The sequence below is a fragment of the Kwoniella bestiolae genome, chromosome 5 (genome assembly GCF_000512585.2).
Source record: "Kwoniella bestiolae CBS 10118 chromosome 5, complete sequence".
In the NCBI taxonomy this organism is placed as follows: domain Eukaryota; kingdom Fungi; phylum Basidiomycota; class Tremellomycetes; order Tremellales; family Cryptococcaceae; genus Kwoniella; species Kwoniella bestiolae.
The window spans coordinates 564,795-586,851 of record NC_089245.1 but is presented as its reverse complement, the minus strand read 5'-3'; the positions used below and the strand labels follow the sequence as shown (position 1 = coordinate 586,851).

Here is a 22,057-nt window from a genome sequence, read left to right as displayed (position 1 = left end):
TCATTCAAGGCGAGATCATTTCTCGGTACTCTAAGAGGGGTATTGACGATAGCCCGACTTTCTGAGGCGTCTCTAAAAGTCCATTCCGACACCGAACGAGATTTCGCATTGGCACTAAATTTTGTGCATTCGGCGTATGCATCAGCCCAGTTCACCGAATTTTGAGGTCCAGATGAATGTGAATGATTCTAGCTACTCACGTTAGAGCAACAATCTGAACATCTATCTTTACACCTTTCCCACTTCATGCTGCACCATCCTTGTTTCTTTTGCTTTTGGGGCGGGCCAAATAGATCAATCGAGGAGATTGGCTGCTTTGGATCTGGACAGGGGGTAATCATCAGCTCAAGCCGACCTGTAACGTCGAAGCCCATCGAGATCAAGATGAGTAAGTGCTTACCCATTGGAGGTGTCGCTGTTGGCTGTGAGCTGACGAGAGGTGGAGGAGTGTGGAAGCTGCTATTTGTACTGGAAGAATGTTGGCTTAAAGGTCGTTGAGGAGGGATTGGAGTGGCAGCTCGTGGTGTAGGTGAGAATGCACCTGGTATGGGAAGGATGGACGATCTACTTGAATGTGTAGAAGAGTGAGATGAGACGACTTGTCTAGTGGGATTACTGTTTGGTGTATCTTGACTAGACGTGTTGATAGGGACAAGCGGAATTGGTGGAGAGGACGGAGGTGACATGAGTGTTGACGTCAACACTTGTCGTCGAGACCGGGGCTATAGCTGGCCAGGGGTATATGAGAAAGAGACGAATGTTGAAGAGTGAGAATCCGTTATGATGAATGTCTGATGGAGAAGGCTACGAGCTGTGCATGTCATTGTTTGTTTCAGTCAATAATGTGTTGTATGAAACCACGTGCAATATCGGAAAAGGTACCATCAAACCCACTCGACCTCTCCTGTCAGATCTCTTTCTCCTTCTGTACCAGATCTCATGGCTCATGGCTTTACGGTCTCCTGCCAAAGATGCCTCTACACTTCTGTTCGTGACCACATCTACCTGGGGGTGGCAGAACAAAAGTGAAACCCCGTGTGCCACTCAAGGACGTTGGTCACGTAGATAACAAGGATGAATTGATTTAAGGCGTGACGCAATCACCGGTTCAAAGATGTTCCGGTCCGGCGCCGTAATGTAACTAACTAACTTAACTGGATGCCATCTTACAACTTCGGACTAGTGTTTAATGCCCCTACATGCTGTCTCATCTCGGTTCTATGCATATACACTCTTATTGATATCATCACCACTCTAAGCTCACTCACGATAATTTGACCACAGACATATACCATGCCCAATCTCGACTTCAGCAATCAAACTTGGGGGAACCCCTCGTCACAGAAACGGGCTCTATTGCTACACGGATTGATGGGGACCGGAGCAGTATGGTTCAAAGTAGCTGAGATACTGGTTGCCCAAGGTAAGTCGCATATGTATCGCTTTTACCAGTCCATGTGCCAGACGCTGATCATTCCCAGGTTATGTGAGTATCCAGGTGCCCTGTACGGTATCTCGCCAGACTGACACAAGGCCGTAGCGAGTCGACGCACCTGATCTCCTAGGTCATGGTTGGGCACCGCACTCTCGACCTTATGACGTGCAAACCGTCACCAAGCATCTAGCTGACCATCTCAGTAATCAAGATGTCCCATATGAGGTGATTGCAGGCGTATCATTCGGATCATCGTTCGCCGCATCCCTATTTTCTGCACTTCCGGAAGATCAGAAACCCAAACGACTTGTTCTAGCTGAACCTATTTTGGACTATCCACCTTTTACCAAAGAGGCTTTGGATGGTATGATCAACTTCACCAAGGATATACCTACCGAAGAGAGTATCCTCAAAGCCAACCCTTCTTGGATCAGAGCGGAGGCGGTGCTGAGGAGATTAAGCTTGAGTTTGATAGATCCAGAGGTTATCGTACAACTGAGCGATGTGAGTACTGCCCTCAACAAAGCTCTCAAAGTTTCTTGGTTGTCCACAATACATTGGGCGAAGTTCTAGGGCTGAGCTGAGATATTTAACAGGCCATGGTAAAAGGCGAATTCAGTCATTCAAACCTCCTTCCCTCCCAGTCCTCGTCCACCGACACCGAAATCATTATCCTTGCTGCTGATCCTTCAGTCAAGACTGTCTATCCTCCCGAGAATGCCCAAAGACTCGAGGATGAGTACCCTTACGTCAAATTTGGCTGGGTCCAAGGTGCCACGCATGATATGCACAAAACCGATGCTGGAGTATTGGCGAGCACGATTATGAAAGGTTTAGCAGAAGCACAAACGGATGGAGTCATAGTGCTCAGGCACTGAGAAGCGATAATCCACGAAGGACGCCATACCTGGTATACATCACCAACCACATGCATGCTACATTATGAAGATTAAGCCAATACTGATCTTTGTACTACCGCTACTATCGATGTGCTCACATCTGAAAGGATAGCGCAAGAATGAGCGCATATTCCTATGCTAAGCCCAACCTGGTGGAGGGGCACAGGACGAACATCAAAGGAGATTACAACTCCTGCAAATCATCGCCCATCATTCGAAACGGATCCCAAGATATTATATCGTTATTTGGAATTATTACGAGCTCGAATAGGAAGGCTCAGGTGAAACATCTGATTCTTGAAGATCCAGACCTCGCGAAGGATGCAAAGGGGGGCTAGGTCTGATCTGGCACATAGATGAGAATTTCAGGTGTTCTTCGCCTGTGACTGTTCCTTGAAACTGTTTCTAGAGTCTAGACGTCCCCGTTGCCGAAAGGAAGGGCTATCTACTTCCAATGCTCGTAAAGTCGACTTTCGCCTAACAGGTGAGATAGGAAGGAAACGCCTGCGGCTCGGGTAGGCTTAGCCTCTCAATGACGTTCGTCTCAGCTTCTACGACTTTGGCGTTACTGTACGTCAGAGATCTAGACCGGTCGCGCTCATGCGAAGTTCTGGCCAGACTACAACTTCTGCTTCTAAGTCATCGATCCCAGGAGGGCTACTGCGTAGTTTCAGCTCTCCCTTTCTTTCGATAAAGGATGGGGGAGTGGGAACATTACCACAGCGCATAAACCCGAGAGTACGCTTAAAGTTATAAAACTGTGACCCGAATTTTGGAAATGAGGGACATCCTATCTCTGTACTCATACCTCGATCTCCTCGTCTTACCACTGATAAACCACAGACATGCCTGTACGATTTCATCCGTCTGTCAACACCGATATACAATGCGGTATATGTGCACACACTCTCATGTCGGCTTCGGTCTGCGATGACCCCGACCCTAGCTTGACGGCATTCATCGTCAACGAGGTCAAAGGCCACGACATAAGTACGACTTCTAAGAGATGCAATTGCGAAGCATGCACCGCCGATATGTAAGCTGACCTATCTTGCCTTCAGGAGAACTTTAATGAGCTGATCTCTTGTCGCGCCTGTATCATACTAGGGCCGCCTCTCGGCGACCACACGTCTATACGATGTTAACCGGGAGCCACGGTGACTCATTCAAGGCGTCATGCACGCACAGTCCCACAAAGTCGATCTGTAGCGAAGAGAGTCAGTCCCCACGATCAACAGGAACCAGCTGAAATGGAGAAACTCGACAGGAGCCAACTCCTAGTCTTCCCTCTTGGTCGTAGGGGCAGAATCTTGAGTAGCTGCGTCGTTTGTCCTATCATCGTCTTACGATTCAATTTGCAATACGTTACGTGCAGACGATGCATCATGTGAAGAATGCTAAACCGCAACTGAGACTTCAGAGCAGACAGCAACTGCACTACTGATAGCTTGTAAATTTTCGGGTGAGATCTTTATGTCCTAGTCTGAAGATATCGATGGCGGTTTTTAGAATCAGTACATTCTGTTCAGTCAACTATCCATCGCATCAGCAAAGCAAGCGATATGGATTTATAGTATCAACATACTCACTTGTGCTAAAATTGTCGACGTGCATCTTCCACCGAAGGAGTGAGAAGGCAATGTGTCTGACATCATATCAATGTCCCACATACTCCAGGACAGAGTCCAGACCTGATGGGATGCAAGAGACTCCAGAAAAGAAGCCAAACGGAGACCCTCTGACGAACAGTGACAGAACTTCAGAGATCTGACCGAGCAATATGACCTCGAAAGACGGATTCTTCGATTACGCTTTGTCTGAAACAGCGATATTTCTCCCCCAAACGTCTTGATATGACATGGGCTGTGAAGGGATGTGCAAAGATCTAGATCGGTGTGAAGAATTGAGGCCTATCTAGCGACAGGACAACAAGGGACAGGCGGGCTTATTCACAGGCAGCTCTTGAGAAGGGGCATGTAGCGTGAGATACGAGTTCGCGATAAAGTGAAAGAGGAAGACCAATCCGACAGCCGCTCTTTATATTGAGATGAATGTCGAAACGGCGAAGAAAAAGGTTTGTCCCCCATTAGGATCCTACACATAGGTTCTTGGTGAGGATGAGGCAACTAAACCCCGATCCCTGAAATGTGTGTATGTTCGCTGGACGCTCGACCTTACTTGGGGGAGCTGGCTTGCTTCTGAGATGAGCGTGGATTCCAAGTGGCATGTTTCGCAAGCGCATATTCGGTGACCTTTCCTTCCTAACTCAGGAGGTCTGTGGGATGACTTTTCAGAGCAAGCTTTCCCAGTCTGCATTTTGCCTCCCAGTTGTGGACAGGACGTCCGCGGAAGTACAATACCCGTTCTCGTACAAAGCTCTGATCCTTCATGGTCATGATGAGGCTGTTGATGATGGCGCTATCACATCTAGATTAGAAGCCTGAGGAGGGATCATAATCTAATACTCTACCTGCAACTCGCACTCCACCTTTAGGATTCAGGTATTCCTTCGAGTCGCTGATTAATTGGTGCCACAAGCGGGCACTGCAGTCGGGTCGAAAACACCTTTGGTACCACCCTCTCGACGCAACAATCGTTTTTATACACTGCCGGTACTCATTCAATGGGTGCTACAGTGTGACTGGATGGTAAAGCATCACTTGAGAAGGAAATTAAGTTAAAAAAAAACCCCGGCTTGACAATTTCCTGCACCCAATCCCCAACGATCATACAGATTATTGTGATCTGTATGGTGGTCTCACTGGTCATGTCGTTTGCAGAGTCTGGACCACTAAATGTGAGACTAGCGTGCCAACCTTTTTCATTGAATTGATGAAATTTCGCTATGTCCAAGGTGGAGGGAGAGTCGAGAGGCGTTCTCGAATCGAAGTGTCAGAAAGTATAGTTCTTCGTGACGTCAAAGTGGGCTTCTGCTTTGAAATCTGACAGAGCTGTAACATTGGCTGTTCCCCCGAAGCCAGCTAAGGACGGAAAACTTGAAAGGTTCCGAAGCTTCTGCATGGATACTGCTGCCTGATCTCCCATAAGGTCTGGGAAAACGCGTCTGTGTCGCCAAATCAGATAGATCACTCTTCTTGCCAACAGCTGAGATGACAATAGCAAATTTGCTTCTTTGAGCGCGTGAGACATCCGATGTACACGGAGAAGATGAAACGCAAAAGCCTGACTAGATTGAGAAGCAAGAAGATCATACTTCAAGGAGGCAGGCGGAAATGTTTTCTCACGGATCTTCAAAAGAGACATACTGGTCAACCGATACACACTGGAACAGAATAGTCTCCTTCCTTGCTTCGCCTCAAACGCTTGAAGTAGACCTCCTTTCTACATCTTATGAAGAGAAAGGGTCGTCTTTATAGCGATGCTGAGTCTGCGCAAGTTGAGGGAAGTCTTCATAGCATATAAAGAAACAACTTACATCCGACTCATCTTGCTCAACTCTCCCACTCTCCTTGTGCCAATCAACACTCATTATCCACCTAACGTCCTTCATAAATGACAACCGAATCTGACGCTTCGGCCACGGCAAGTGTCAAATGCCAAGCTTGCGATCATATCCTGTCCTCCCTCTCGTTCGATTATGATGGTCCCGCTGGTGGGGGTCTGGCAAAGAGATCAAGTCTCGATCTACAGCTCCGCAGAATGATCTGCGGATGTCATGAATGCTCTTCCCCCCAGTGAGTTACCATGCACAGTGCCGTTCCTCTAATTGGCCCAGATTCTGTGGTTTTGCACGGGTTCCGATACTGATTCTTGAAATGTCACCAGACGATCCCATACTGTCTCATATCTCACCTCGAAGCAGACCCAGACCAGAACTGAAGGTGTATATTGTCCTTGCATAATGGAGACGAAATGGAATGTCAAGAATAGTGGTATTGATGGTGACGAGTCGCTGGGAACACTCTAACTGTGCACACCTCTTCGCGCGTGTTTCTGCCTCATCGTCGTGGCCTCCTTTATTTCACAGCGCCACAGAAGATTAATGGGGTGTACCTAGGTATATCTAGATAAATGGAAGTGTCTGTAGTAGCTTATGCAGGTATCGTTGAGCTAAGAATTACAGCTAGCCGCTCCTTGTTGATTGAGGAAGAATGTTCATACACTGTGAACGAGTTGCCATCCGCAACTTACGACTCCTCAGCCATAGGTATGTACCTCCATCCAAAGTAGATGACTTCGGGGTGCGGACGAGCCACGACCTGTGCCTGTTGCTGAAGTTGTTCGGCAAATCCCGGTGGGCACTGTAACAACAGAGGAACCCCATCTGGTCGTAGTAAATCAGGTGGCAAAGAGCTGTGCACTCCTGATCGTACTTCTTGTGATACCCAATCCGGATATACCAGTGAAGCGATATCAAGGCGAGGGGCGAAAGGGTCTCGTGATTGCTTCATCGTTGATTATGAGCTATTGGCCTTCTTGCAATTCTGGTAAAACACCCAACTTACGGGACGGGTAGTAAAATCAACGATTTGAGATAAGAACACCCCGACTAGGTATACCTGATCTGGTTGTAATGACGAGACGTAAGGGTTGAAAGTGTATCCGGATGGTAGTGGATTTGAAGGCATGTCACCGTAGTCATAGTGATAAAGGGGGGAACCAGGTGGGCCTGTGGGTCGAAGAGGAGGTGGGATGGGCTTTCGAGGTCCAAAGCACATTTGTCGTGAACGGTGTTGTTGTGAAGAAAGTTCAGCCGGAGATTTGGAAAACCGGCAAATCGAGTACAGTTGTACTGTTTTGTGAAATATCATCACATTGCTGTTGAAAATACATATCGAAAGTTGGACATGGTCTATGTGTGTGTGCTACAACGGAAAGAAGCATGAGAGGACGAACACACGCCTTCAAGGCGATCTAGAGAATCAGTGGCGAACGAATGATTGTCGAAACAAGCTTGAGATGCGAGTGCGGAGGTGGTATTAGCATCAAGAAAGATATTGATCAGATGTCGAGCCGAGGAGACGAGTGGTGTAGGATTGGGGACTGTTGATAGAGAACGCAGGTAATATCATCATCAAGAAGTGAAAAAAGAACAAAAAAAGAGAGAGAAAAAAGAACAAAACCGACTGTCTGTGTATATAGGGTTATTCAACGCGCTTTGTGTTTACAGAGTCCAGGTTTACATATAACATCAATACATGAATTATCGTCACTCATTTGTATCATCAGATCAGACATCATTTTTACTATACGTACATTACAATACACTGATACACCTCGTACACCACTAATAGTCCCCATCTTCTTCGTCATCATCAATCGCAATGGTATCATCACCTTCTTCTCTCTCGTCCTCTCGTCTCCTTTCTCGTCTTGCAAATTCATCTGCACGTTTTTGCAATGATGGGTTGGCCTAATTCCATCAGTGATATCAGCGGTATTCTACTCTCATGACAGCGTTTAGCCGGAAGAAAGATGCTTCTTGATCTTGAGGTGTATATAGACGTTGTGAAGCAGGACTAGCAATATGTCATGTAGGCCTCATGCTCACCTTGAGGTCACTCTTCTCCAACACAGCTGCACATCCCGTGACTGGACATTTCGACACCCTTCGTTGTTTCTTAGCACTATCAATTAGATCCATTATTGCCGCTCGAGAAAAGCTATGTCCACATTTATTACTATACAAGAGATAGTATATCAGCTCACCGTCACTTTGCATTTTTACACAAGGGCGGTACTTACCTGGTAGTAGCGTCCTGATACAACGTCAGGGTGATTGGACATCTATAGGTCTGGGTTGTTCCACCGATATCAATCTCATCATCATCCGATTCATCATCTGGTCCTTTCTCTAGCCATTGAGATACGGGCGGACAGGCTGTCGTGTGGTTGATTTCCTAAACATGATCATGCATAGGTCAGTTCAAGTGTTCATGAATTGGCACGGATCTGTTTTCTTGATGATAAAGTATAATTCACCCATATGGCGGATCGGAACTCTGCGTACTCTGTCGAGTTTTTATCTACGATATGAACATTGAATATCAGCTGTAGGACACCTCGAGAACGATAGTCACACTGACATTTCGCTCGTTTTGATTTAGCCAGATACTCTGTCTCTTTCGGTGTTGCCAGCTCTTCATAAGATGATTCGATATTTGGCTATATCAGGAATGCGATTTGGTCAGGAATGGCTTTCAAAATATATTAATGGTTGAAATATCACTCACGAAGTCTTGACCCGCTTGTAACTGAGCCATCAATTCTTTCAGTGCTTCGATTCTGATGTCGAGTAATTGTCTTTGATCCAATGCCTTGAAAAAGGCAGCTTCGACATCATCTATCGACTATGAGATAGATATCATGTCAGCGGCAAATGTGAGACTGAGCTAGGATTGACCCATGTTATGAGCCCAGCTTACAGGTTCATCTTGTTTCGAATCTTCCAAAGCTATTGCAGTCTCTTTCGCCAGTTCCAACCCTTCTTCTATTCGAGTTATGACTTCTTTCAATTTGTCCATTGTTGTTCGTAGCTATGACCAGCAACGATATTCAGCTTCGTCGACAGACCTGACTAAATCGCAGCTGAGATGAAGGACCAGCTCACAAGGGGGGTAGCTGCTGGATTCTGCTTGGTGATACTTCTATTCTCAAACGTCTCCTTCGTCCATCCTTCCTCTTCTATCAGGTCGTCATCCCCGTCGAGTCCAGGTGAAGAGCGAGGGGAGTTGGAGTTTCGGGAAGGTCCTGCTTCTGGTAGTTCGTCTGAAGATACTCGAATTGGCATCTTGGGCTGGTCACGGTAGTGTCGTATATGTTTCGAAGTGCAGATCAGGTTTGTTGAAGAATATGATAACAATGCGCAATTAAACGCATCTCCATGTCCTTGCTTGCTAAACGCGGGGTAATATCAACATAGTGAGTGACTAATCTATTTGATCCCGTCGTCCATCATAATGAAAAAAAATCACTAGGTGACTGGGTGGTTGACGCGTCTCTCTCTCTCATACGCGCGACTCTACTACATTTATTGTACAACATGACTAGGGTTGACTCATCTTTCTCCATCAGTCCATCATCTTCCTCATCTTCCACTTCTTATACTATTATACATCCTTATCATATATACCTCTTGACATCTACCTTCTTACTATCCATCAAAATGTCAAGTCCACTCACAGCAGGTTTCTGCGAGTTGGTGTTCAACTCTGCCGATGCTCCCGAGAATGTCACACCCACTCTTCAAGTCCTGAGCGTGAAGAAAATCAATGCTCCTGGTGCTTCCGGACAAGATAGATATAGGTGAGATCAGCTGGATTGCCCTCAAAGTAAAATTGAGCTAAAGCTGACAGATATTCCTCCTGACGATAGACTCATCTTATCAGATGGGAAACACTTCATCCAAGCTATGATTGCCACCCAACTCAACGGGATGGTCGAATCCAAAGAAATAGATAAGAACGTTCTCATCAAGTTGACAGGATACGTCACGAACGCTGTACAAGGTAGAAAGTGAGCTCTTCTTCTTCTTCGTCCTCTTTTCATAGAAAGAATCATCTCGAGCTCATATCCGACATCTGCGTAGACTCGTCATCATCCTTCAACTAGAGACTGTACCGTGGAACGGCGACAAGATCGGTAATCCGACAAATATAGAACAACAGCAACAACAAGGAAACCAATCTTCCACCTCGGCTGCACCTCAGCAAGCAGTACCTAAGCAGGAAGTAGGAGGGTTCCAAGCTAGACAACAATCTACTGCTGGGCGTGGAGGTGCCAGAGCTGGAGCAGGTGCGGGAGGACGAGGTAAAGCTGAGGTTGGACCTTTATACCCTATCGAGGGGTTGAGTCCTTACCAAAATAAGTAAGTGTTTCTCAGCTATCTTCGTTTCAGATCTCTTACTGTAGCTGATTTGATTTACGATCTTTCAGATGGACTATCAAAGCTCGTGTCACTCAGAAATCAGATATCAAGCATTATTCGAATCAACGAGGAGAGGGAAAGTTGTTTAGCGTCACTTTCATGGATGAGACTGTGAGCTATTGAAGCTTCGGATGATCGGGTGTTTAGCTGACCGGCCGAGATAGGGAGAGATCAGAGCAACAGGTTTCAACGAAGCGGTGGATAATTTCTACAACTTGCTTGAGGAAGGAAAGGTGAGCTATTTCCCAACCCTTACTGCCGTTGAATACCTAGCTGACAGTCATTCCTAGGTGTTCTTCGTATCTCGAGCTCGAATCAACATCGCCAAGAAACAGTTCAGTAATGTCAACAACGAGTATGAGATTATGTTTGAGAATCAAACGGAAATCGAACCTGTCAGTCTCACTCTAGGCCGTCAATGTTGACTGAGAGATTAAGAACTGACAGAGCTTTGTAGTGCGATGATGATACCGTGCCTCAAGTGAAGTATAGTTTCAAGGGAATTGATCAGCTAGGAGAGACTCAAAAGGATGAGCTGTGTGGTACGTCTAGATACTTTATCGCTGATGAAACGCAACTGACAATGAATGGTGCAGATGTCATCGGTGTGGTGAGAGAAGTCGGCGAACTCGGATCAGTTACATCCAAAGCTACCAACAAACCTGTAAGTCCGAAGGGCAGCTGTGTCATGAGAGTTTACCATTGCGCAGCTGATACATGCCATCCGTGCGCTAGTTTGCCAAACGAGATATCCAATTGGTCGACTCCTCTGGACATAGTGTACGACTCACCTTATGGGGTAAACAAGCGGAGACCTTCAGTGCGGATGATCAACCTGTCATTGCATTCAAGGGTGTCAAAGTTGGTGATTTCGGTGGTAGATCGTTATCGATGTTCAGCTCAGCTACTATGTCGGTTAATCCTGATATCCCTGAAGCTCATCAGCTGAGAGGATGGTAAGTAATATATCCTCATTCGACTGACACCTACTCCTCCTCAAGAGACAATCTTTTCAGTGCTGATTGGCTTTGATTAACAGGTTTGACGCAGAGGGTCGTAACACGCAATTCCAGCAATACACCAACTCCATGAACAACGCCTCCGGAGCAGGAGGAGCGGGTGCCGGTGGAGTCAAACCTTCTGAGCTGAAGACTATCGGAGAAGCCAAGGATGAAGGATTGGGAATGTCCGAGAAGACAGATTACTTTACTACATCCGCTACCATCGCTTTTGTCAAGCAAGAAACTTTCAGTTATCCTGCTTGCGCGAACCCTGAGGGATGTAATAAGAAGGTTGTAGATGATGGAACAGGTTGGATGTGTGAGAAATGCGATAGGAAGTGGGATGCGCCTATTCATCGGTGAGTGCGGTCGTCTTCATGTCAAGATCAATCGTCATTCTCTCATCTTGCTAGCTGTCATTGTGCTGACGTGCCCTGTCTTATAGATATATCCTCTCAATGAACGTTATGGATCATACCGGCTCATTCTGGATTACAGCGTTCAATGAGCAAGCCGAGCAAATCATGGATGTCAGCGCCAACGAACTGATGAGGTTAAAGGTAAGCTATGCTTTGCGTGGCAAAGACCTACTTAAGCTTACATGTTATTTTGGTTGACAGGACGAAGGGAGTGATATAAACTCGTACTTCCAGAAAGCAACTGGTAAAACACTTGCCTTCCAAATGATGGCTAAGCAAGATTCTTTCAATGTGAGTGCATTCAGCTAGATATGCCCCAATCCTTCGGACAGATAAGGAAGACTTAGCTAATTGAAATTTCTAATTTTAATAGGATCAACCCAGAGTGAGGTACCAGTGCCGAAAGGTGAATGCACCAGATTACGTGTCTGCTAGTGCTCATTTGATCGCGTTGATCAATTCGATGAATGTGTAAGGGGTAGTAGGTGTCATGCAGATGATGATGAAGCTGAGTGAATGCGTCATGGGGGTTGACGAAGTACGTGTGTTGATGTTGTGGAAGTGACGCCGTCTCTTATGTATATTATATGTGAAAATGAAGTATGAATTGTGATACCGTTCATGCAGTCATCCATTGCACCTCGTCTATACGAATATCATAGGAGGTTGCAAGTATGTTTATAGATAGCAATTCATGTCACATCGTGTGGTGCGGTATTGACCAAGAGGTATATATGTTCATATAGAGAATGCAAGACGGGGGATAAGAAAAGATACAATGTGATAGGATGGGATATGGGTCAAGCAACTCAGTCGTAAATCAGAAGAAATGAAAGTAGCGAGACAAGACAAATAAGATGCAAGGTATTCAGAAGATTTAAACTAAACTTTCCACCGTTCCATCCGTTCCCTCAAACTCTTTATAACCTGCTCATTTATCTTCTCCTGCACCTTCTTTTTCTCATCTTTCGATAATCCCCCATCACCCTCGTTGAGCTCCCTCTCTACCCTCCCTGGCGTAAGGTTGAAGGGATTGAAGGAGATGACCCGTCCATCAGATAGGTTCACGTGCGAGAGGGGTTCACCATCTTCTTCTTCCTTTCGATTCATTACCGTATTAGGAGCAAGGGACTGACGGAATATGAGAGATGGACCTCGTTTTTTCTTTAGTCGACTTGATGAGGACGATTTCGACGAGGGCGTCTTGGAGGAAAGGATCTTGGCTTCTATTTCTTCTGGGTTTGGGAGATCGTCATCATCTTCGTCTTCTTCTTCTTCCTCTTCCTCTTCTTCGGAGTGGGATGTGCACTGATCAGATGGAGGGTGTGAAGATGAGGTGGTAGGTTTACTTTTGGCGGATGTGGATGATTTGGATAGAGGTGATGTGAGGGGTCGGTTGGGGTTGGACCGGGAGGCGAATAATGGTGTTGGGGGTAAAGAGGGGTTAAATATGTGATTTTGGGGTAATGACTGTATAAGAGTTGATGAGATGATTAGCTAAGATTCCTTCATACCCATATGTGATAGCTGATGGCATCGGACTACGAGGAAGCCAAACTCACACTTGGTCCCTTTGATGAGGATGCAACAGCGTTCTTACCCTTCTTATTAGCTGCTGCAGTGGTGGCTCTACTTCGAGTGGTAGATGAGGGTGGTTGAGCTTTACGTGTTGAAGATGGTGTAGGAGCATCACGACGGGCTATAGGATTGGAACATTAGCTAATTGGTAGCCTGCGTTTCTCGGTGCTAGCTGATTTCACTATCATGAGTGAAGTACTTACGGTTTTTTCCTCCTCTTTCAGGTGAGTTATCGGCTGTTGCAGTACCATTGCGCTTCCTGTGGTGCCGGACGCAGTGTCAGCATCATAACAAATCATCTTTTTCTACGATCATTACTCTTATAGAACCTCAAGTGATACAGCCTAATAGGTCTTTCGCTTCAAGATATCTAGTTCTATTTTATGACGATAACAACCCAACTCACCTCTTCCCCTTGACGACCTCTTCTCTCTCCTTCTCTTCCTTCTCTTCTCTCACCTTCTCCTTCTTCTCGAAACTCTCTCTTCGGATCTTCTGCAGCGTACCTGCCCATCCACCACCCCATTTCGACTCCAGTTCACCTAGAGTCATACCCCTCAGTTCTCGGGGGATAGAAAGTATCTCGGACTCTTCCCTCATCCTGAATGAGGCGAGAGTTCGGGAGAGGATGGATCGGAAGTAGAGGGTCTTGTCGGCGACTATATAGCACGAAAATATGGGACAGGCGGTGTAAGATGGGAATCAATGCCATGTGTGGTTGGTATTGACACGGTGAAAATTGAAAGAGGGTAGCAATGGGGAGAGGATCATATGGACCAGAAAATCAGCCTACACTACGTCTTCCTCTGAAATAGGCCGTATACACTCACCCTCAATATCAAAGTTGGCTAACAGGCCTTGCTTCTCGACCTCACTGTACATGCTCTTGCTCCTACTCTGCGGAGGGGGTGTTGACATTACTACATTGGTGGGAGGTGGTCTACGGGTTTTCGTTGATGCCATTGTGTACGATGAGTCGAGGACTTCAGAGAGTTTCGTATGCGCAGATTAGAGCTAGCCCTGTAGATGAGATTTGGAAGACTAGAGTTGATAGTGAGTTGATTCTCAGGCAGAGAAGATGAGAAGAGCAGAGCAGAGTCAAACGTTTTAACTGTGTCTCTCTCAATGTTAGTCGCGTGTTTACCTCTGTTTGTTTGGTGTAAGGGAATATCTTTTACGTAATGATAGTCATGGATCAACCTCCACCTTCATAGACGTGTTTGTTGCTTGCCAAGTTGAGTTGATTGAGGGTTGGATTTTGACTTTCTCAGATGCTACTTTGCATACTCATCATCGACAAAAGCAACTCACAAGATGACCACGAGTATAACGGTGAATATCATCCGTCATTCCAAGATTTCAGTTGACGGAAACATGTATGCTGATCTGATCGCATCCTCAGGACGCACGGTACAATGTCCTCCACCACACCCCCTCCTACACCTCTTCACTCCTATTCGACGAACCGCCCGAAACAGGTTGGTCAGTAATGCCAGGCTTCGACGAGACGCTCAACATCCCCATCGAACTGGAGCCTCCACGATTCGACGCGGATGAAACGCTGCCTAATCAGATACATCCTTCGTACCCTTACGGACGACCTGTAAGCCTAGGTAAGAAATCTGGTGGGAGTAAAGGGAAGGGTGTGGGTAATTTGCTGGGCACGATAGGGATGGGGATGAGTATGGATCTGAGGGGAGGTGAATGGTCTGGAGGAAGTGGGAGAGTGGGGGGTCAATGGCAGGAATGGGGGTTGGATGAGGTTAGGGGATCGGGTGAGGGGGGGAGAAGGGAGATACCACCGGGTATGGCTGTGAGTCGTCTTCTGCTTAAGACTAAACATGGTCATGTGCGATAATGCACTCAAATCACTGAATCGTGTTCTCCTTCTCTGGTACCTGTCAGACCCCTTTGCCGAATCTCTTCTGATCGTTCAAAATGATCAACGAGTTAACCCATTCTTATCGATTTGTATAGGGCGCCAAAAGACCCCCCTCACCCCCTTCACCCTCTCTCCACCCCTCCGCAACCCCCCCACCTCGCTCCATGCACCTACGTCGTCTAATAGAACGCCAACAAGCTTCACCCAGTATACCCAACGAAGGATTTGATGCTCCCGTCCCTAACGAGACGTACGATGAGCCGAATTCACCTCAGCAGCAGCAGCAACAGCAGCCTGTCGAACAGACCCGGAATGGTAGGAATGTGGTAATTGGTGGAGGAGGGAGTGAGAGGGAGAATGAAGATGAAGGAAGGGAGGAGAGTATCATGGAGGGAGATGAGGAGTGATTATGGGGAGTTGTTGTTGTTGTATGTATAGTATTTTGCGATGTACCTTGGGGTAGTAGATGTACCAGAGATATGAATTTGGAGGCGTTGGGCATGCACCATGATGTCTTCTGGAGATAGCTTGTGAGCGGTGGCGAATAAGAAATCAATATTCATGCTGTCGTTAAATCTAGTACTCTCGCTTCATACTGATTCACATCGCTTGTCCTTAGCACAGCTCAAACAACGTATGAACCGTTCTCGGCAACTTATACGATTGGCACCCATTGCACGCTTCGTTGTGCATTTCGCATGTACGTACCCACTGTGGCTCATATACAATCGCCACAACCCTCCAAGAATTAACCCAAATAAGCTCATTGGTGTTCTCCAAATCTCGTTGTATAAGGGAGAGAACAGCATAGACACCCAGTCGGTATGGTTGGAACGATAACCTATGGTGTTCTCGGTGGAGGTCATGAGAGAAACACATAGCTTAGTACCTGGTCTAATGGGGATATAGGTGTATGCTGTTCTCTTGTGGACCGGTGGTTGGATTGCGTAAGAGTACGAGAACCGCATAGTGATGTGCGTTCGGAACGATACGAACGATAGGTTATGATAATTATGCGTTTCTCTCACGCTGGGACATGATCGTGGGGGATACAACGCATTATTTTATTTATAGTTATATCAGACAGATAATGCCATTCGTATTGCATACACGTAATTCGGATCATCGTTATCAATGCATACATATGAATCGTCTTGTTGGACCACTATCTGCCCAGCTGCGTCCTCACAGTCTCCTCCAATTTACTCTTCACTTTAGGTGCTATCGATCCATTGAGAGCGGCTGCCCACGAAGCGATCTGGATAGCTTGTTCGGACGATTTGGACGAAAGGGGTGATAAAATTGGGATGGGGGATGAAGGGAATTGAGGGGCGGATGAGGACTGGTGGGTTGAGGATGGTTTACGTGCTGTACAAATTTGGTTGTTAGCTCATATGGTATGATGCAAGCTTACTCGCGCTTGGTACAGGAATCGTGGGGCAAAGAAGTACATGACCGCATCCGACTTCCAACCAGCCGTACTCAAAAGAGACATAAAGAAACTCACGATGACCCAAGCTGTTGATTATAACACTCTTATTAGATTCCAACAACAAAGCATTCTTCCCGAACAACCCATTCTTGGAGTGATCGGCAACTTCAAACGTCAATTGTCGTTTGGGCAACATCACTCTCTTCTCCTTAGCATTCAGCCTGGGTGTATCCCTTGCAGGACCCCTTCTATTGTTATTCGCCCGTCCTGTCCTTTGGTTCTGCCCTTGACCTTGAGCTTGTCTACTGTTATTTCTGTTTTCCCGTCTTTGTCTTCTAATCACATCTGGGGGTAATGCTGATCTAACGGGAGATTCACTAATTACGTCCATAGATATATCCTTGAGAGAACCTTTCATTGAACTTGAACCCGATGAGCCGGATGGGTCAGATAGGTCAGAGTTCTCAAAGAAACTAGACTCTTCTTGGATATTGCTCAGTTCTGATGCATCTTTATTGGCATTTGATGGTCGGGGATTTACCGTAATCTTTGATTTACCTTGATTCTGCTATTATGAAATACCAAAATTAGCGAGACAGTCCTTTTTAGAGGACATTTCAGGAGCATATTGGCAGCACTGTATCCCTCCTTGCCTCTCTCAGTCAACCAGATGTACAAGACCACTTACGCCCTTCTTCCCCTGTCTATTTTGACCTCCAGCTCCTGACGCAGCTCCGAATAAATCTTTCTTACCAGAAGGAGATATCTTGATTTTCAGATCCGCAGGTAATTGTCTTTGTCTGCCTGGTTGAGTCTTGAATCCTAGAGCTTCAGCTGATTTGGGTTGAGGAGGCAATTCAGGCTCGGTCGAGTGGAACCTCGCTACCGTAGTGGTCACATAACGGGGGGTGATATTTTGTCGGGCGGAACGAAGTAAGAGGGACGTAGTTGGACGAGACATTTTGGTTGATGCCGCTGGCAGAGCTCTGCTTGATGTTGCTATGTGAAAGGGTAAGAGACGTCTTTCATGCTTGTAATGTAGGAGCAATGAGTTGAATCCAGTAACCCATCATGCTGGTTCCGACTTTCTGGGATAAAATGAATTAAATACGTTCATTTATGATTATTTTTCTTGTCGGGTGCCACTCTCACCTCACACTATCCTTTCCTCTAACATCCACCGATTATCGATTATTGCTTATTGCTTCACCAATACCAATCACTTCAACTACACATAGCTGGATCATTCCTTGGTATCGTACACCCTATATCCAAGAAGCGAACCATCTTGCCGATCCTCACCATCTTTTAAAGCCCAAAAACCTCCCTCTGACCCAATCCTTGTCGTTCAAGATGTCAACGGAAGATTACGATGGTGCGTCTATCTTGACATTTCCAGATAGACTATCGCTGACATAACTTGACCCACATAGAGTTCGGTAACTACATCGGCGGAGATCTAGAATCAGATGAAGAGTCAGACGTAGACATTGTCCCTTCCGCACCATCCGCTCCTGGTCCTTCTGGGCCTTCGCAGGCTTATGTTCCGTTAGAAGGGTTGGAGGACGAAGATGAGGAGATGGAGGATGATGAAGATAGGGGGATGCAGATGACTTTACATGGCGTGGATGGTCAGTGCTGACGCCTTTCAGCTTGCTTACATTCTTGGAATTTAGCTGATGGTTGAACTATAGGTACGGCGGGAAATCAAGTGGTTCTGCATGAGGATAAGAAGTATTACGCCACTGCTGAAGAGACTTATGGGGAAGATGTGGAAGCTATGGTGCAAGAAGAAGATCTACAGCCGTTGTCAGAGCCTATCGTAGCTCCTATCAAGGTAAAGAGCTTTACTGTGCAAGAAAAGGGTTTGCCAGAAACTAGATTTGATAGAAAGTGAGTGATTCGATGCTTCTTGCTGCTTGAGCGTAACTTCAACGGAGAACCGCCTTTGTAACTGACGCGTTGCATTAGTTTTATGATAGATCTGATGAACTACCCAGAGATGATCAGGAATGTGATGGTAGCAGGACATATTCATCATGGAAAAACATCGTTGCTGGACATGTTGGTGTTTGAGACGCACCAGATGACATACGATGTCGATCAGCCAGTAAGTCACGATCACCCGCCATCATCTCTGTACTGTGCCCCTCGTTTCTAATTGCAGTACCTTTTATAGATACGTTACACCGATACCCACGTTCTGTCTCGTTCCCGAGGAATCTCCATCAAGTCCGGTCCCATGTCTCTAGTCTTACAGAACACCAAGGGGAAATCAAGCTTGGTGAACATAATCGATACGCCCGGACACGTCAATTTCATCGACGAAGTAGCTTCGGTCGGTAGATTGGTAGATGGTGTTGTGTTAGTGGTGGATGTTGTTGAGGGAGTCATGCACAATACGGAGCAGATCATCAGACATGCCTTACAGGAGAAATTGAATTTGGTCTTGGTGGTGAACAAGATGGATAGGTTGATATTGGAATTGAGATTGCCTCCTAGTGAGGCGTTCTTCAAGATTAAACATACCATTGAGGAAGTGAACTCTATCATTGCGTAAGTGACTGCAGTGTTCCCTTTCAGAAATAGCTTTCAACTGATTCATTCACTCATTATCATGGTTTAGCTCAATTGATCCAGATGATTCATACCGACTCTCGCCTGAACGTGGAAACGTTGCATTTGCCTCAACACAGATGGGCTGGTGCTTCACCCTGCGAACATTCGCATCCATGTATTCAGACACCTTCGGGTCTTTCGATGTAGACGAATTCGCAATGCGTTTATGGGGAAATATCTATTTCGATCAGGAAAAGCGGAAGTTCACTCGAAAACCTGCAGATGTAGAATCGAAGAGATCATTCGTACACTTCATCTTGGAACCTCTGTACAAACTATACACACAGGTCAGTGTCGTCTCACTGTACAAGTGCTTTTACTGATTTACATTTTGGGTTGGGATGGGTGTACAGGTTCTGAGCGAGGATTCGGCAACGTTGAAAGAGACTTTGGCGGATCTCCAGATAACGCTCAAACCTGCTGCGTACAAGATGGATGTTAGACCTTTATTGAAAGTGGTGTTGGAAGCTTTCTTCGGTCCCTCAACGGGATTGGTGGACATGATAACGGAACATGTACCTTCACCCATAGCGAACGCTGAGACCAAGGTGAGCTGGTTCCAGTCGAACTTTTGCATATGGATAGCTTACATAGGCAATGTAGATACGGCACACCTACACTGGTCCTCTTACTTCCGACCTGTCTGACAGCATGGTCAAATGCGATCCTCAAGGCCCAACGGTCGTACATGTATCTAAGCTCTATCATACTTCCGACGCCGAGACTTTCAGAGCGTATGGTAGAGTCATGAGTGGTACAGTGAAAGTAGGACAGGCAGTCAAGGTTTTAGGAGAAGGATACTCTTTGGAGGATGAGGAGGATATGGTCACTGCTATTGTCGAGGGGGTATTGATTGATGAGTCGAGGTGAGCTAACTCTTCCCGTATGGCCTTTTACATGGAGTGTCTCAGTCAGCTAACATGCCGTTGTTAGGTATACTGTCGATGTCCCGAGTGCAGGGGCAGGTAATCTAGTATTACTTTCCGGAGTAGACGCATCGATATCCAAAACCGCGACAATCGTATCAAAAGATATCGAAGATGATCTATACATATTTAAACCTATCAAACACATCACTTCATCCGTTGTCAAAATCGCTGTCGAACCTATCTCACCATCGGAATTACCGAAAATGTTAGAGGGTTTAAGGAAAATCAATAAATCTTACCCATTGGTCACCACGAAGGTAGAAGAATCAGGTGAACACATCATACTGGGTACGGGAGAGTTGTACCTCGATTGTATACTACACGATCTACGAAAGGTGTTCTCGGAGATCGAGATCAAAGTTTCGGATCCTGTGACGAAGTTCTGTGAGACGGTGGTGGAGACTTCGGCGCTGAAATGTTATGCCGAGACGCCAAATAAGAAGTGAGTCAGACCCTTCTGTGAACTTGTCATTCTCCTTCTATTCCTGGGAGCCCGTACTTTCACATGGATAATCTCCGAACTGACATTGTTTTCTCCAATCCCCGCAGGAACAAGCTCACCATGATCTCCGAGCCACTGGAAACTGGAATAGCCAATGATATCGAATCTGGAAAAGTCACTATGAGAATGACGAATAAGGAAAGAGGTAAATTCTTCGAAAGCAAATACCAGTGGGATCTGTTGGCTTCGCGTAATATCTGGGCTTTTGGTCCGGAGGAAAACGGTGCGAATGTCTTAGTCAATGATACGTTACCATCGGAGGTGAGTTAGCTATAATCCTTCCTGGAAAGGGAAGAAAATGGAGCTGAAAAAAATGATAATGTTTCTAGGTGGACACCAAGCTATTAAGCAGTGTGAGGGAAAGTGTGAAACAAGGTTTCCAGTGGGGAACAAGGGAAGGCCCACTGTGTGATGAACGTGAGTAAACTCGGCTCTTGAAGTACTGATATAGATCGACGTGAAAGCTGATTATGCTTCCACAAAGCCATCCGAGGTGTCAAATTCAGGATCCTCGATGCCAACCTTGCGCAAGAACCAATCTACCGAGGTGGTGGTCAGATCATCCCTACAGCTCGAAGAGTCTGTTATTCATCTTTCTTACTCGTGAGTTGGGCTGTATCTAGAGTCTTCTCCACATAGCAGAACATAGCAGAGCTCATATAATACTCAATTCCTAGGCAACCCCTCGTCTTCTCGAACCGGTGTACTACGTTGAAGTCCAAGCACCAGCAGACTGCGTAGCAGCGGTATATACCGTCCTATCCAGACGAAGAGGACACGTAACCAGGGATCTACCCAAACCCGGTTCACCCCTATACACTGTCAAAGCGCACATACCTGTACTAGATGCCAACGGGTTTGAAACTGATTTACGAACCGCGACGATGGGTCAGGCCTTCGTACAGATGTCATTTGACCATTGGTCGGTCGTCCCTGGAGATCCCACGGACTCTTCTATACAACTTAGACCTCTGGAGCCTGCTACTGGACAAGCGTTGGCGAGAGATTTGGTGTTGAAGACTAGGAGGAGGAAGGGATTGAGTGATAGTATTGCCGTGGCTAAATATCTGGAGGATGAGGTAAGTTCTTCTTAAGCTCAAATAAAATAAGCTGTGTTTGGCGGAATACGAGCGGTGCATACTATATTGATTGAGGCGTGAGAGGCAAGGGAAATGGTGGTCCCAGCAGAAAAAGGTAGACGCTAATAATTCTCCTTTGATTTTGGTAGACTATTATCGCCATCAGCGCATCGGGAAATGCCGATCTACTAGGTTAAAACATGACAGGAGAGTGGATGTTTGATTGAGCTGAATGACAAGTCAAAAGCGTCAAATAGAAGACGCAGATAGCATGCATACACCTCTGCATCTCGCATGAGCAGCCAATGATCATTCAGATGGGGATGCGAATGAGTCTTGGTGATTCTTGGCGATCGGGAAGTTAGTTCGATGAACTTTGATATGTGTACACGGA

At 46.2% G+C, this 22,057-nt stretch overlaps 9 protein-coding genes across 9 annotated transcripts; 4 read left to right on the top strand and 5 right to left on the bottom strand.

Annotated features, from left to right (window-relative positions):
- Positions 1-72: 72 nt before the first annotated feature.
- Positions 73-686, bottom strand: I302_106610 (uncharacterized protein; the record flags this gene model as incomplete). Its single annotated transcript, XM_065870310.1, has 3 exons — positions 73-114; positions 201-322; positions 401-686. The coding sequence occupies 3 exons, from the start codon at positions 684-686 to the stop codon at positions 73-75; spliced, it is 450 nt and encodes a 149-aa protein (XP_065726382.1).
- Positions 687-1,293: 607 nt separating this feature from the next.
- I302_106609 (uncharacterized protein) lies at positions 1,294-2,313 on the top strand (the record flags this gene model as incomplete). Its single annotated transcript, XM_065870309.1, has 3 exons — positions 1,294-1,423; positions 1,566-1,939; positions 2,032-2,313. 3 exons carry the CDS (start codon positions 1,294-1,296, stop codon positions 2,311-2,313), a joined length of 786 nt encoding a protein of 261 aa, XP_065726381.1.
- A 4,169-nt stretch (positions 2,314-6,482) lies between these two features.
- On the bottom strand, positions 6,483-7,013 carry I302_106608 (uncharacterized protein; the record flags this gene model as incomplete). The annotated part of the gene is made up of 2 exons (XM_019192743.1): positions 6,483-6,740; positions 6,801-7,013. The coding sequence occupies 2 exons, from the start codon at positions 7,011-7,013 to the stop codon at positions 6,483-6,485; spliced, it is 471 nt and encodes a 156-aa protein (XP_019045740.1).
- Positions 7,014-7,582: 569 nt separating this feature from the next.
- I302_106607 (uncharacterized protein) lies at positions 7,583-9,085 on the bottom strand (the record flags this gene model as incomplete). The annotated part of the gene is made up of 8 exons (XM_019192744.1): positions 7,583-7,708; positions 7,847-7,976; positions 8,041-8,195; positions 8,278-8,321; positions 8,382-8,460; positions 8,529-8,645; positions 8,721-8,831; positions 8,906-9,085. The coding sequence occupies 8 exons, from the start codon at positions 9,083-9,085 to the stop codon at positions 7,583-7,585; spliced, it is 942 nt and encodes a 313-aa protein (XP_019045741.1).
- A 375-nt stretch (positions 9,086-9,460) lies between these two features.
- Positions 9,461-12,117, top strand: I302_106606 (uncharacterized protein; the record flags this gene model as incomplete). The annotated part of the gene is made up of 13 exons (XM_019192745.1): positions 9,461-9,600; positions 9,670-9,810; positions 9,884-10,162; positions 10,231-10,333; positions 10,387-10,455; positions 10,513-10,617; positions 10,680-10,764; positions 10,819-10,886; positions 10,958-11,178; positions 11,262-11,582; positions 11,669-11,783; positions 11,844-11,933; positions 12,016-12,117. 13 exons carry the CDS (start codon positions 9,461-9,463, stop codon positions 12,115-12,117), a joined length of 1,839 nt encoding a protein of 612 aa, XP_019045742.1.
- Positions 12,118-12,524: 407 nt separating this feature from the next.
- Positions 12,525-14,183, bottom strand: I302_106605 (uncharacterized protein; the record flags this gene model as incomplete). The annotated part of the gene is made up of 5 exons (XM_019192746.1): positions 12,525-13,112; positions 13,205-13,341; positions 13,424-13,479; positions 13,627-13,879; positions 14,051-14,183. 5 exons carry the CDS (start codon positions 14,181-14,183, stop codon positions 12,525-12,527), a joined length of 1,167 nt encoding a protein of 388 aa, XP_019045743.1.
- A 351-nt stretch (positions 14,184-14,534) lies between these two features.
- On the top strand, positions 14,535-15,509 carry I302_106604 (uncharacterized protein; the record flags this gene model as incomplete). The annotated part of the gene is made up of 3 exons (XM_019192747.1): positions 14,535-14,552; positions 14,623-15,033; positions 15,198-15,509. 3 exons carry the CDS (start codon positions 14,535-14,537, stop codon positions 15,507-15,509), a joined length of 741 nt encoding a protein of 246 aa, XP_019045744.1.
- Positions 15,510-16,267: 758 nt separating this feature from the next.
- Positions 16,268-17,495, bottom strand: I302_106603 (uncharacterized protein; the record flags this gene model as incomplete). The annotated part of the gene is made up of 3 exons (XM_019192748.1): positions 16,268-16,470; positions 16,610-17,102; positions 17,223-17,495. 3 exons carry the CDS (start codon positions 17,493-17,495, stop codon positions 16,268-16,270), a joined length of 969 nt encoding a protein of 322 aa, XP_019045745.1.
- A 392-nt stretch (positions 17,496-17,887) lies between these two features.
- I302_106602 (uncharacterized protein) lies at positions 17,888-21,860 on the top strand (the record flags this gene model as incomplete). The annotated part of the gene is made up of 14 exons (XM_019192749.1): positions 17,888-17,909; positions 17,968-18,165; positions 18,229-18,427; positions 18,506-18,644; positions 18,714-19,090; positions 19,161-19,440; positions 19,507-19,701; positions 19,757-20,019; positions 20,087-20,524; positions 20,632-20,845; positions 20,914-21,001; positions 21,069-21,187; positions 21,262-21,663; positions 21,813-21,860. The coding sequence occupies 14 exons, from the start codon at positions 17,888-17,890 to the stop codon at positions 21,858-21,860; spliced, it is 2,982 nt and encodes a 993-aa protein (XP_019045746.1).
- Between the last annotated feature and the right edge of the window lie 197 nt (positions 21,861-22,057).